At 48.0% G+C, this 14,736-nt stretch overlaps 2 protein-coding genes across 2 annotated transcripts in view; both read right to left on the bottom strand.

Moving 5' to 3' along the window:
* Positions 1-4,272: 4,272 nt before the first annotated feature.
* LOC117578658 (netrin receptor unc-5) overlaps positions 4,273-14,736 on the bottom strand; it is a 16,268-nt gene continuing 5,804 nt past the window's right edge. Inside the window, exons 2-10 of the mRNA XM_034264278.1 lie at positions 13,333-14,227; positions 12,943-13,224; positions 12,652-12,822; positions 11,163-11,216; positions 9,506-9,793; positions 7,132-7,260; positions 6,865-7,057; positions 6,721-6,794; positions 4,273-6,656 (exon numbers count right to left, since the gene is read on the bottom strand). Coding sequence (XP_034120169.1) covers positions 5,338-6,656; positions 6,721-6,794; positions 6,865-7,057; positions 7,132-7,260; positions 9,506-9,793; positions 11,163-11,216; positions 12,652-12,822; positions 12,943-13,224; positions 13,333-14,014 — 3,192 coding nt within the window. The 5' untranslated portion in view covers positions 14,015-14,227 and the 3' untranslated portion in view covers positions 4,273-5,337. The remainder of the gene's footprint in view (positions 6,657-6,720; positions 6,795-6,864; positions 7,058-7,131; positions 7,261-9,505; positions 9,794-11,162; positions 11,217-12,651; positions 12,823-12,942; positions 13,225-13,332; positions 14,228-14,736) is intronic.
* LOC117578661 (tubulointerstitial nephritis antigen-like) overlaps positions 12,730-14,736 on the bottom strand; it is a 27,500-nt gene continuing 25,493 nt past the window's right edge. The window contains exon 6 of the mRNA XM_034264284.1: positions 12,730-12,746. The gene's annotated coding sequence lies outside the window, so the exon portion shown is untranslated. The remainder of the gene's footprint in view (positions 12,747-14,736) is intronic.

Here is a 14,736-nt window from a genome sequence, read left to right as displayed (position 1 = left end):
ATCTATCGTACACTGAACACAAATTGCAACGTACAGCAGTACAATAAAAACGATCCATTGATGTACAGACCGGGCAATCTTTTTTGTGCTCCATCTCAATACAGCTTTCATGGCTGAATATAAAATTTATAAGAAATTGGATCGGATTCAGCTGTTTTTAGATAACCAAAGCAAACAGCAAAATATGTTTCTTCTTATGGTAGCATTTTGATTTTCGACCTGCAACCTTATGTATGATTAAGAATTATCACTCAAGCTCTAATGTCGAGTATTTCCACGAGTGGTGGCGGAAAAAAGTATAATTTCCAAAAATGTGTAGTCTTTGGAATACTAAAAGAGACTGACGTGGGATACACATTCAATGTCTGTTCATATGAAAAATAATAATTTGAGCATTAGGTATGGTTTTGTGATGTTAGTTTCTGTTTTAGTCATCAACATCTAATTTCAAAAACAAAACAAAGTCAGTGCATAAACTGACCGAAAATGCAGAGTTCGAGGATTCATATGTGTGTTACCTTATTTTGGTCATCAAATGGTTATTAAAACAAAACACCATAAAAACCCGTTTGGAAATGTGAAACTTTGGCGATTTTGCCAGTTTGGTAATTGGTTTTTTCGATGTTTAGAGAAGAGGAAATTGAAACATTGTACAGAACAGAACTACCAGCTACAATTCAATACAACAATGCCACTGAGCAAAAACAAAGCCCCCCTCCCTGGCAGCCGTCCCGTCCCCGTACCCGTCCCCGTCCCCATTGCCACTGTCCGATAGTCGATTTGTATGGCATTCGAAATGTTAACTGACGTCCCAGCATCTCCTCCAGCAGCAGCTCCAGCAGAATCGGCAGCAACAACTACAACAATGGCGTTGACTTGCAGTCCACATCAAAGTAACAACATGAATCCTACGCAAACGCAACCAATCTTCAAAGGCAAAAGAAATACCAACAGGCCGTGAAGGAAGCACTGCGGATGGGACTGTGGCTGGGGCGAGGGCGAGGGTTAGGGTGAGGGCGAGAACGGTTGGATGCGGTTGGAACTCCAATGCAGCGTACCAATTGGATGCCACGAACGTCGCGACGACGTTCGCAGTGCCTACAGCAAAGATATCAAATGTATTGATAAGCCAGGAACCTTGGGCATTGGCACTGGCACTGCTGCAAATGCTGCCACTGCCACTGCCACTGCCACTGCCACTCGGGCACAGTTCGGACTGCAATTTCCACTGAAAACGGCGAAACATCGGGCAATGGCAATGTGGATGTGGATGTGGATGTGAAACTTGCGGAGGTCGCAAAATAGAGGCTCGGTGGTGTGGTGGTTGCAGAAGCACCAGGTTTGGCGTTCGGTGGCCATTATGATGCTGCTCCTTGGGGATCCGGCGACAGCAACGGCAAAAGCAACACAAGGCAACAGCAACAGCAGCAGCACAGCAGCAACGTCGATGGACGATTGACGATGGTTGCTGCTCAGGTAGATAAATTCGTAATACAACCGAAACGTCTGCAATTTCTTGGATCTCGGCCTGAAACTTGCTGTGTCTTCGATGGTTTTATGTATGGGACGTATGGACCCCATTGTCCCAGAGTCCGGACTGTCCATTGAAGCTTCGACATGTTGCAGCCTGCCTGCATATTCGTTTTTCTTTTGCTTTTGCTTTGCTTGCCATGCTTTCGTTTCAGAGTATTTTGTATTGTTTTGTGTTTTTGCGGTTATCCAGCGCATTCAACGCCTTGCGATCAACGCTTTGTCGTCCGTCCATTGTCTTAGTCCAAGACAAGGGCCGTGCCGAGCTGGGCCGCAACATCCTCAGCAGCATAATTCATGTTTCACGCCCTTTGCGGAGGGCAGACAAATTCAAAATGGCAGCTGGGGCTGCCAGCTGACTCCGCAATTATTGGATTGACTGGCTATGCCATGGCCTAATCAAAGGTTAGCTTACGCCATTGATTTTTGGTGAAATTGCATGCAAATTATTGGGCCCACAATTTCAGGACTGACCTGAAATGGATAGCTTCATTAAAGCTTGTGTGTCTTGCCTGCAATCTATTGAGCAATAGAACCGATATCTTGGAAATTGCTCGGCTCGATTTTAGCCTTCCAACTACAGACTTTCAGAGCATGTGTGGCTGGTGGACGGACGGACCTTTGCTGCAATTCGAGTATTTACTCATTACTTGAAGGCGTCGGTGTCGCTTCCGTTGGCCGCACACATCGCATGTATTTGCACAGTGCTCGAGAGAAATGTGGCAATGTGGCATTGAGTACACTCGTACTCGTACAATTTTACCGCCCCTCCACATTGAAGGTCCTGCTGCACGGACAAATCTTGCTGCAGCTTAACAAAAAAACAATAAGCTACATAAAGAAGACTAAACCCATAATATTGCACCTGCGGGTGCTTCGACTTATTATTTCCCACATTTTGTAGCGTTCGAAATAAGCTGCGGCGAGGACTGCTGTACAGGCACAGATACAGATCCACCGACGAAACTGAAGCAGAACGAGAAACATCAGTAGCGGCAGCTAAAAATTGTCAGCGCCAAATCGAAATCGTTGTTAGATTGGAATTTCAACCCAATTAGGAAATTTTTCAATAAGCGACAACGATATTGGTCGAGTCGAGCTGAGCCGATCCGAGCCGATGCTTCTGCTGTCCTTTCTGCTGAAAAATGCAAAACCTTCGGCGGTCAAGACTACGTATACGTATACGTATACGTGTACGTAGTACAACACCACACAGATGCAAGAGTCAGCAAACGATACATAAAATATATTGTTATGTCTGCGGTGAGAAAACTAATTGACGATGACAGCCAGCAGTCGACGACGGCGGCCTCCAATAACACTGTTCAGCAGCCAAAATTAACCCAGGAGCCACCCGAGTCTATCGGAAAATGTCAGTTAGCATCCATTTCACAAATAAAAGTCTGATTTTGTTAGCTGGTGTAATCGGCGACGCTACTCTTACCAGGATCTCTTTTTTCAGCAGTTAGTTGCTGTCGGGTATGGTCGGGCGGGCGGGAACGGTCTCGGGTTGGCGACAGGGGCTCGACGGACGCTTGTTTGTACGAGTATTGTATGTAAGTGGCCTTCGTAGATTTCTATTTGGGAGATGAAGCAAAAACCGCAATCGCTTAAAGTTATTTATACGTATGATGGTGAGGGATATAAAAGGTGCCGCCATTGCAACAGCAATCATTTTGTGTTGCATGAAATTATTGATTTGTTATTTGTAGAATTGCTGGCGGACCCACAGCCACAGCCACAGCCAGAGACCGAATCCAGACAGACTGTTTCGGCTTTAGATTTAGCTCGTTAAAAGGTCCGAGTCCGTTGGTCCGGTGTGGTGCACTACGCTGATTGCTTAACATGACTGGTAGGTGCATGTATCTTAATTTTCTCGAATTCATGCCAATTGTTCCAGCCGCTATTACCCAAGAATGCTACGAAAGTGCTGAAATCCAGTCTATCAAATGATCTTGTTTCGACAAATATCAGGATATGGATGCCGTGAAATTAAATAAAAATGAACTCATCAAAAATCACGAGCATAGAACGCCGAATCACACACACCCTGGCAGATTGTTAATATGCGTACTCACTGTACTCAATGCCACAGTATAAATCGATCAAGTTCTGTAGGTCACTTACTACTTACCTGGAATATGTTTTTAATGGGCATGATAATGGGCATAATTATAGTTATGCAAAATTGGATTGGCGCCAAAAGATTCAAACTGACGTCTTGTGAAATCGGAAACTTTGCAACACTCTTCGCAACTGTAATGTTTCAAGAGCCACCTTGCGGCTGGCTTTAATTAGCGAAGTTGTTGTCACCGCCATCTATATGTGCAGTTGCAAACTATAGCATTTGTAGGGTGGCGCAGTAGCGCTCCTCGTTGTCATGGTTCAGTTTCATACATTTGAACTTTTGCCAATCGCTCTATTTCCTCTTGTGTTACAACAGCTCATTGCCATGAAAATATTTGTGAAGGCCAGAAGTTCAAATGTGAAGATCATTTATAGTTTCTGCTGATGCTGATATAAGCTCTGGTAATATTGCTTTCTGTGCCATTTTGTGGGACATGTAGTCCCTCCATGTTGTCCTGTAATATTGTTGGCTGAAAAGTTGTACAGGTATATAGCCGTTGTAACCGTTGGAGTCTTAGGCCAGACAAACATGATCAAGAAGTTGGAAGTCTGGGTTGGAAGGGGATATTTAAAGTTTATACACTCGATTTGTTTTCTTTTTCATATTTTATTTTGTATCTAACTTTCTTTTTGAGCCACTAAGTATACATACATACGTAAATGTTCAGTTAATGTTTACTTGATTAACGATTAAACGACAGGATCGGACTTATAGCTAAAGACAAATACAATGGTTATCACTTGAGCATGTCTAACAAACTACTCGTTTTGTTGTTTTGTTTTACACTATTTTCTAGGTATATGTACACACATACTCGCTATATATGCGTAGGTATTTGTATGTATGTATGTTTGTGTATTTTTGTGTGTGTTTATGGCATCGTTTTGATTACTTAATTCTGCTCTTCCACAGTGACTATACGTTAATAGAAAAGGGCTGAGAAAATCAACGATTTGGCATACAGTTTACAACCCCCACACATTTAAATTCAAATGGAGGCTGTATAAATACGGATACGGCCAGACTTGACTATCTGCTGAATGGCCATCACTTGGTAGTACATCCTGCCATAGATACAAATATCTTACAGTTGCTATCGTACATAGTTTCTTCCATTGTAATACTAGAGTTGTTTATGTTTAAAACTATAAGTTTGCTAAGCCACAAGTAATTTATCGCTATATTTCCACCTTTTAGTATATATGTGTATGTATGTATGTAAGTATGTATGTATATATGTATGTAAAATGCATGGCACCCGTGGGGAACAGAGTTCGTTGAGCAGTTACCTTAGAGTACAGTACACTACAATAATCGTAACTTAGTGACTACCAACTACTATATAACTATGACTAAAGCTACACTTTGATTCAGTATGTTTTCATTTCGATTCATTGTTTTCTGACTTCGTTTCGTTTCGTTCGTACATTTTTTAAATAAAAGGCAACTCATGAACAGTTTTGTTTTCAACAGAAAGGTAAACGAACAACACAGCTGCTGTCCTGCCCTGTCCGCTGCCCCTGAATCCCCCATTCACAGTGATTTCATATTAACAAACATTGTAGATAGTTATCGGTTCAATTCTTCAGTTCTTGTGTGTTAATCCTGTCCAGAAACCTGCTGAGATAAGGAGGAGTGCATCGTTTAGTTTTGTCGTTTTGGAGTCGACACGACATCTATTAGATCCACAGGGGACCAATCGTTTCCACTATAATGTCCAGCACGTCCTGGCGTCCCATCTCCTTTAACGTCAGCAGGAGTGCCATAATCGTGTGGGAAACTGAAGTGGAACTGTTGGTGGAGCAGCTGTTGGCTCGACATTCCCACAGATTGAGTATCTGCTCGGTGGGCGAGGGCTTGGTGGCAAAGTAGGCAATATATCGATCCGTGTTCAGCTTCTTCGCCAGGAGACGCCAGTCGCGCTCGTCAGCACGCGGGGGATCGAGCGCGGCACAGATCAGGCGCTTTGTCACATGCGGCAGCTGCACGAAGTCCATGACGCAACTCTCATTAACATAGTTGCCCTGGCGGTCTATAGAAATCGTGGTGTTTGTGGTTGAAGCCAGCTCCTCCGCTGAACCGCTCATCGAGTGGGTTGGAATGTTGAAAGTACAGAAGTCCGAGTCATCCTTGCCCCCTTGGCCGAAGTCCACGCACAGCGTACTCTGGTCCTGTCGCCGCAGACTGAACTCGCAGTGCAGGATGGAGTTGTTGCTCAGAATGTGATGGTAGGGAATGGCATGCTCATACGGAGCTGCTGCCTCCATTTCCGCGCACCGTACGCGAATGTTCAGATTGCGGCTATTCAGCTCGAACCCAAAGACCTGACTCTCGCCCAGAAAGCTGCCGCCCAGCTTGCACTCCACACTGGCACAGATGTCCCGGCTGTTGGGCAAGTCCTTGACCACATAGATCCGCAGACTGCAGTTGACGCTGCTGGGCGGCGTGTGCTGGCTGAAGGCTAGCAGCTTCATCTTAATGGCAGGCTGCTGAATGCGGGGCTCGGCAACGATGGCGAAATGTCCCAGTTGCTCCGTCATGATGTACACATGCGTCGCCTCCAGCTGCACAAACATGGGTGTGTTGATGGTCTCTTCGCCCACTGACACGGCTCGTCTCCAGCTTACATTCAGCTCGTCGTGCTCGCTGTCGGCATGGTAGATGTGCACATGCCACTGCTCCGGAGCCACCAGGCAGTGCGGTATTTTCAGGATCACCGGCTTCACAAAGCTGTAGTTGCGCGGAGCACTGTGCACCACGCTGCTGCACAAAATGGAGCTCTCGGTGGCGCAGGACACGCGGCTGCACTCGTCGCTCAGAAGCTGCAGCGAGACGTGCTTCTTTAGGTTCTTTCCAATCGCGTGCTCGGGCACAAAGAGCAGCAGCTCTCCGCCGTATAGACGCAGCTGTCCTCCGGTGGTGCCCAACAGTTCGTAGCTGCTGCTTTTCGAGGCATTCAGTATGGACAGCTTGGCGTTCATATCAAAGGTGGAGTTGGCTGTCGGAAAACGGGAAGTTGTTGTGAGTATGTTTCGGAGATAGAATTCATAGGAATTGCTTACATGTATCGGCGGTGGATGACTCTCCGGTTTCTGACAAATAATCAGCACCAAGATCGTCAATGGGATTGGTGTAGCTACAATTACAAATAGATCGATATTAATAGTATGCTCAGATGGTCATAAACGGTCTTTTTGTTAACTTACTTGGCCGCCAGGTTGGGTACATCGTAGTGGTGCTCTGTTACGCCGCCACAGCCCATGCCCATGCCCACAATATGCTCGGCAGGCATATAGCGATGTCCGGGATTGACATAATCATATCCCAAATTGCTGGCCTCAATGTGCATTCGCATCTCCTTCTTCTCCACAACGCCGGGCATATAATCCGCATCCATGACTGACAAACATACAAACATAAATTCGATTGTTGCCAGAGAACGTAGTGAGGGGTCGTTGGACCCCGATACTCACCTGAGCGGGCCATGTTGTAGTGGGGATTGGCGCGCATTCCGCGACGGGCACAGCAAATGAGAGCAGCGCCAAAGGCAAAGCAAACGGCGGTTATGAAGGCCAGTCCCAGATAAAGTGTCCAATCGAAATCTGCAATGAAAAAGCCGAAGCGAACTCTTATAAAACTGCTGATTTCGCATTTTGTATCCTGTAATCCCAACGTCAGAGGGGAGTTTCAGTTACTTGAAAATGTGCGTTAAGTAGCTTGTCCAGGCAGACACTTCGTAGAAGATACTTTCCAGTGAACTAAAAGGTTATATGGCCTGCATAAAGTTAAAGCCGACTTAAGATGCTGCCAGCATCCCAGCATCCAAATCCAATCTTTGTGTGAATGGTATTCAAAAAACCACCAAGCATTTTCTGCGTAATCCGCCACCCTCGTGATTTCGAGTATGCTTTGGAGGATGGCAAAGCTCAATCCACACATACCCGTACATACATGGATGTTGAGTCAACCAAACCGAACCAAAACTGAACCGAACCGAGCCGAACTTTTCCATAATCAAACAGGGTCGGGCGCATCCTCACCCATTGTCATCAATCCCGAGCATCCATGCGTATCCGTATCTGGCACTGTGCTGTGCTGTGCTCTGGCGTTCTGTATGTCTGTATTTAATGTTTTATGTTTGTATGCTCATCCCCAGTCCAGTGCCAGCTACGTCTATTTCGCATTATTATTCGCCGCCGGCCCCCCGTCGCCAGCCAGTCAGCTCCGACATCCCGATCCCCATCTCACATTTCCCATCACATCTCCACACCACTCTCCAACTCCCACCCGATGACTCCCATTGTTGCGCGCTGCCTGTTTCCGCTGCTGTGATTGTTGTCGTCATTGTTGCTGGCGCTGGCGGTGACTGGTTGGCGAAAAGGAATCGCTGCAGCGCAAGGAATTACTCCATATATATTATGATTATTATGCTCGGAATGGGATGTACAGCTCGAGCTTTTCAGAACAGCGAGCCTGAGAGAGTGGAGTGGAGCGGAGTGGAGTGGAGCGGAGTGTATTGGAGTGGGCGGACGCATTATACAATGTATGAAATGAGCAATTATATTCGCTGTAAATCAGCGGCAGCATCGGAAACAGAAGTAAAGCCGTCATCCCCAACTGGGATAGACACACATACTCCTTGGGCTTTCGTTTTCCATTCGCTTTTGTGTGCCGGTTGCATGCTGCTTTTTTAGACATCGTTCCCGTGCCTGGACGGGACATCAAAAGCGTAGTCGTCCTCTTAGCATGAAAAATACGCTTTTAATATCGGGTGGAGGATGTTCCGGGGGGCTGCAGGCCTGGGGGCCTGGGGGCCTCCCACAATGAGCCACAAGGAAGAGACCGCAACTGTTGCCGTTGGCACAATTGCAAGTAGGTACGAGGTACGAGTACGAGTATCCCCAGGGACTGGATTTGCAAAATGTAATAAAATGGAAAATAAGCTGTACGTACCACCGGGGTCCGGTCCAACAACTTGTCACTCTTCATTCTCTCTCCTTTCCCAAAAACTTTTCAACAGCAATCAAATAAAAGCCGGGCACAAACCTGCGAAACATCAAACCTTCTCGTATTGTGCGTATGATGTGCGAATGGCAACGGAATGGCGAGTCCTTGTACCCTGATCCTTTCAATTACACAGTGTGACAGTCATCTAATTGATCCCCATGGACCGCACACAAACCCCAAACTATGCGTGAGTTGGGTCAACATACAACACTCCACCACCGCCACCACCCCATTGAGAGTCGAGGCAAACAGCAACAATGACACGGGAATGGCTCTGATTGGGGATGCGGCGTCACGACGCTGCCGTTGTCGTCTTCGCCGCATGCCTAATTATCTGGCAAAGCACACACAAGCCCACAGCAGACTCGGGACACAGACCCTCAGCTTAAATCTCAATTCCGAAATCGGCTGCGATTGATTTTCGACCCTTCGATTGGGAGAGTAGGGTTTGGGCTTGGACTTGGGCTTGGGGTTAGGTGGTGACGCAGAAGTTGGGGGTCTCGTGGGTTTCGGGGTGGAAAGTCCTTTCTTTTTGTCACGAATATAAATACAGCTACTCTTGGCCGGGATGCCGTGCACAAACAAAATGCACTTGGTTAATTTCCCATTGTGACAATCAGCGCTGAGTGCTCAGCTTTTGTGTGGTTGGATAGACAGGAGACTGAACTGGGACCTGGACTGTGTCTCCCTCGACTGTGATTGTTATTGTTGTCTAACTGTCTACTCTGTTGCTGCTGCTGCTGCTGCTGCTGCTGCTTCTGTTGCTGCTTCAGCGTTCATCCTGCCTGCCTTCGTTGTCTGTCCTTCTGTCTTTCCTGCCATTGACATAAACACACTTACCATCCTTGCCAATATGACACTGCTCTCCACGGCACTCGGCCGTTTGTGTGTCTTTTCCGGCGCACAATGATTTGCCATATCCTGAGCCACCATCAGTCGCAGTAGCGTCCAGCAGAGCTGCGCTTCCGCTGATGCTGCTGAGGGCTGCCATGCCCACACCAGTCAGCAGCAGATCTCCGGCTTCGTCCGCGTCAGACGTCTGTGTCTGTGTCAGGCACTTTCTGCGACGCACTTGTATACACTCCGCGGAGCAGATGCTCCAGTCGCTCCACGCGGACCAGCGTGCCACTGTTGGGAGAAAGAGAAGTTTAGAAATCAAAAGTCATATTAACATGATTTAGCACACATTCCCGACAGCGCCACTCCCGGAGTCATATATCACGTGGAGGCCAAAGTCAAGAACGTGGCTGTGGCTGTGGCTGTGCCAGTGGCAGTGGCAGTGTCTGTTTGCCTGAGGCTGTCAGGGGGGGGCGTTGGGATCATTGGATGCAACAAATATAGCACCGTTTGCCCTAAATAGGTGGTGGCGGTAGATGGTAGATGGTTAATGGTCTAATAGATGGCCCGTGGGGAGAAATCGAAAGTTGTTCCCACCATAAAATAGAGCACCCACCGCACCCTTCCTTGGGCACCATTCAAATCACAGCGCCACTGTGGGTTGATTCTTGGCGATTGTGTGGTGTGGGTGGGCAAAAGTGATTGTCATTTTGAATGCTTTTCTGTTTTCTGTTGTCTGTTTTCTATTTTCTATTTTCGCATTTTCTTTGCCTTTTCAATTTCCATTCTGCTGCTGGGGCATAAAACGGAAAGTCCGAAAGCTAAACAAAAATGTTCCTAGAGTTGGGGGGCATCGGGAATATCATAGTGTGTGCATGCCCATGGCAGCAGAAAATATGTAGCCATGTACATACATATGTACGTATGTATATCGGCATTTGGCACTTCCTGTTTTTGGAAACATAAAACCACCCTCACACAAGGGCAGTGCCTCGGCAGACTTGTCGCCCCATCGTCACTACTATGCCCTGGCATTTCCCATTTGCCCATTCCAGCGCACGCATCCTCTCATCCTCATCCATATCGTCAGTTTAGCCATGGTGTGGCAAGGGTCCCCGGACCCGGACCCGGACCCGGACCCGGACTGTTGCATGAATCAGAGAGCGTGATTCGTGGTAAGTGATTTTTAAGTTTCTATCTTCCGCAATGACGTCACTTTCTGCGACGACCCCAAAAAAAGTAAGTCACTTCGGCTAAGGGCAGCTCGGGTAGTTTTTGGGGAATTATTCAATGGATGGATGGTTGGTTGGGTACTAATGCTGATGCGATGCTCTGGGCTCAGTTTAACACAATTGTTTATTGAATTGTTCATTGTAAAGGGCAAGCGAATCTGACTACTGGGATGGGTATACAAGGGGTGAATCGAATGGAATGGAATGGGAATTGGAATTGGGGAAACCCCCAACTAAAAAATTTAACTGTCGTTGCCTCGTTAAGCATTCAAGTTTAACTGCTCGAACACAATGTCATATTGAATGTTCGAACGCCCTGCCCGAACCCCTGTCGCACTGCACGGTCGCTTGTCCCCAAAGGCCTCGTCTCCTACCCATGGGAAGCCTTTGAAAGAAATGCACATTGTCAGGCTTTCGTTTCAACTTACTGCGCTTACTCGACGAAATGTCAAATCCATCAGTGCTCACGATTTGAGTATCCTCTGTTGTTGGCAGGCGACATCGGCACACAGCGTCAGCGTCAGCGTCAGCGTGGGCGTGGCGGCGGCGGGCGATGAGTGAAAAGCAGGACCATAAGGTTGACACGGTTCCATGGGGATGAAATGTTATAAGATGGAAGGAAGAGAGCAAAAAAACGAAAGCCAAGCGAAATTTAAAATTAATTTTATGACACACTTTTCATAGAATAAAAGCCCACAACAGCCTCCCTCCCCCTGCCCAAAACCCTTACCACACCCACACCCACTCGAGTGTATTGCCAGCCAACGCTCCTGCACAGTGGCCTCCCCTCTGGAGTCCCGAGTCCCACATCCCTCACCATTTGTCCCGCTTGTCTGTCAACAATTGCTCATTGCTGTGCCCGCTGCGCGCCTGGCCAAGTATCTATGGATTTCTGTGTGTGTGTGTGTGTGGGTGCGAGTATCTGTGTGCGCACTACAATACAATACAATGCAATACAATAAATTTACATGAATAAAAGTGAAGAGTCTCAAACACATGCCGCCCGTGCGTCTGTCAAAAAAAAGAGAGAAGCGCCCCAGCTACCACCAGAACATCCCCATTCCCGATTTCCACATTTTCTGGCCCCAGTCTCCAGTCCGAAGCACGGAGTCCGGGGCCCAGGCGATGTCCCTTCCCCTTGCACTGATGCCTTTGTCACCATTTAGTCAGTAGCTTGCCGGAGGCAGTCGTTGCCCGTTCCCGTTCCCGCTCCCGTTCCCCCAAAGCAGCCACGCAGCCTCTCCAGCTCCAGCTCCATCTCCAATCTATCCATCTATCCGTGTATATGCATGTGGAGATATCTGTCGTCGTTGGGCAAAGCAAAGGCACCCACAGAAGCCGAATGCGTGTTTAAAATGAAATACTCAGCACTCACTCAAATATGCCTTACCCTAACACTGTGAGGGTACAATGACTCCATGAAGATGTTCGTATCGGGCTTTCAGCTGCAAATGGTTCCAAATATACTCGCAACTCTGCTCTCCAACAGGGTATTCCCATATCGGAGTGACCATGGGTTCCTTTTTTTTTGTTGGTTGAACGCCACTTGAACTTTTGCGTCATGCAGTGCTTTTGGTTTTGGACTTTTCCTATCCTGCACCCCCCTTCGACGGCCACCCTCTGTTGGTATGAAAAATGTGCGCCATTCTCAACTCAACGCTCCAGGAGACGTCAATGGCAGCGGGAATTCAGGTGGCGCGAGGCTGAGACCAGGCCGCAAATGGCATTTAAATTGACAATTTCGTTGCTGGTGTTACAATAGTGCCACTCCCACTTTAAAGCTGCACACAACACACCAACACAACAAAGTGGGCGTTCCCACACCCGCAATACTCTTACATATTTTATGTACCTACATATACATACATACATATGTACATGTAGCGGGTAATGTATGTAGATATCGTGTGGACATACCTGGACAAGCGGCGCAGTCCGCAGATTTCTGTATCTGTGGGCCTGGACACTGGGCGCCCCCATTTAAGGGCATTGGATTGGTGCATGTGCGCGACCGCTTTCGTCCCTGGCTCGGCTTGCCCGCGCACTTGCACTCGCGCCAAGGGCTCCAGGTGCTCCAGCCTCCATTCACTAAAAGCAGAAAAATATACATGAAAAGATTATACATACATACACAGATATACTCTATGTAAGTAGAGTGTATAACTTGGGATTGCTTTCGCAGGGGGAGGCACTGCTCCTACTACTGACCATAGACAATCAACACAGCAGAGTCGGAGACTCGTTTCCCGGCAATATTCTCTGCACTGCAACTGTAATTGGCCATGTGTTGCAGCGCCACCGGGCGGAAGGTCAGTGTGCCGCCAGAGACGGACAGGCCCGGCTCGCTGTCGGAGGTTATTACTGCGTTGCTCTTGTACCAGGAGAGCTTTGGCTCGGGAAAGCCGCCGGGTGGCTCGCAGTGCAGTTCCGCCCGGCTACCCAGCTCGAGCCGCAGCGAGGTGGGCGACTGACCGAAGGTCTTGCGAATATCTGTTAGGGGAGATATGAAGGCAGATATAAATAAAGATACAGCCAGAGATATGGTTGCTGAGGGGAATCAACCCCTGGCCTAGCCCAGGGTACGGCAGCGGTACTCACATGCAATATGCACTGTGGCAGCTTGACTTTTGACCACGCCACGGGACGACCAAGCGTGGCACTCGCACTTGAACGGACCCTTGCCAAAGTACTCGTCCACGAGATCGCGGTGAATGGTGGCCGTTACCTCTTCCATGTGGACGCCCGTGTGTGGATCCACGTGCTTGTCGTGCGTCGACGGCGGCGGCTGGGAGCTGCCGCTGCACTTAAAGATCACCTGCAGCGAGTGGGAGGCCTTGCACTTGAGGACAGCTGGGCGGTTCTTCACCACAAACACGCTCTCCGGCTCACTGAGGAAAATGGGCAGCGTGTTGCTGGCTTCCGCAGGACTGAGCTTGCCACCGTTGAACTCCTCCAGGAGCGTGCCTGCAGCCGCTGCCGATGAGGAGGAGCCCAGTCCCAGTCCCAGTCCCAACCTGCCATTCTCGTCCTCGCTGCTGTTGCTAAGTAACTCAATATTGGTTCTTTGTGGGGCGCTGTCCTCAGTGACCAGTGCATTGGCGAAGGGCGCCAAGGCAGTCAGTGGGTCGATCACAGCTTCCTCCATGGAGTCGGACATGCTGCCGTAGTCCACCTGTGGCAGCTCCCTGGCCACGGCCGCCAACACTAGCCATGTTAGTTGTAGGTTCACTATGAGTATAATCACATTTCCGGCTTTATTAATCACCGACGACGACGACATGCTCGCTGCTTGGGTTTCGTTGTCAGTTTTTACGTTGCCCTGTGTGCCACGCACAGGCTGCCTTTGTCCTGCGTTTCCTGTGCGTCTCTTGCACCTGCCCTGGCCCTTGTGGCAGTAGGTGTTGTTGTTTCTGTTGCTGCTTCTGCTCTGGTGAGCTAGCTGCAGGCATTAGCATTAGCTGCACACTCGCTTTGTTGACGTGGTAAATGGGATCTGGAAAGTCAGATAAAAAGAAACCTGTGAGTGGGATCTACTTTATTCAATCGAGAGCCGAGACTGCAACTCCCTCACTTGAGGAGTACAAAAACTAAAAGCATGAGACAGGAAATATCCACAGCTCTGAGTGCATTTTTTGATGTTATTATTATATAGTATTTCATATTTAAAAATGCAGACGTAATGATGTGGGAATCAGATTTTTCCTGTAACATTTCTTTCGACAAATTAAGTGTACCCTATCCACTCTGCCACTGAGTGGTTTGTCAAGCGGCAAAAAGTGTCTATGAATTGACTAAAGTGTTCATATCTTTAACGTGCACACTCCACCTTAACTCCGCTGTCCGACATATATTCCGACTAGTGGGTACTCTATCCAAGGGTTGGGGCTTTTTTCTTTGAACCTTCCACGGTTTTTTTCAGATTAATATCACTTTTTCGGAGTATATATCAAGAGAAGCTGGTAATGCCACTGCTAGCCGACCGACACTTCCTTCCTGCTCGTA

The sequence above is a fragment of the Drosophila guanche genome, unplaced genomic scaffold (genome assembly GCF_900245975.1).
Source record: "Drosophila guanche unplaced genomic scaffold, DGUA_6, whole genome shotgun sequence".
Classification (NCBI taxonomy): domain Eukaryota; kingdom Metazoa; phylum Arthropoda; class Insecta; order Diptera; family Drosophilidae; genus Drosophila; species Drosophila guanche.
Note: the sequence above shows the minus strand (reverse complement) of the source record. Positions and strands in the feature narration are given on the sequence as shown.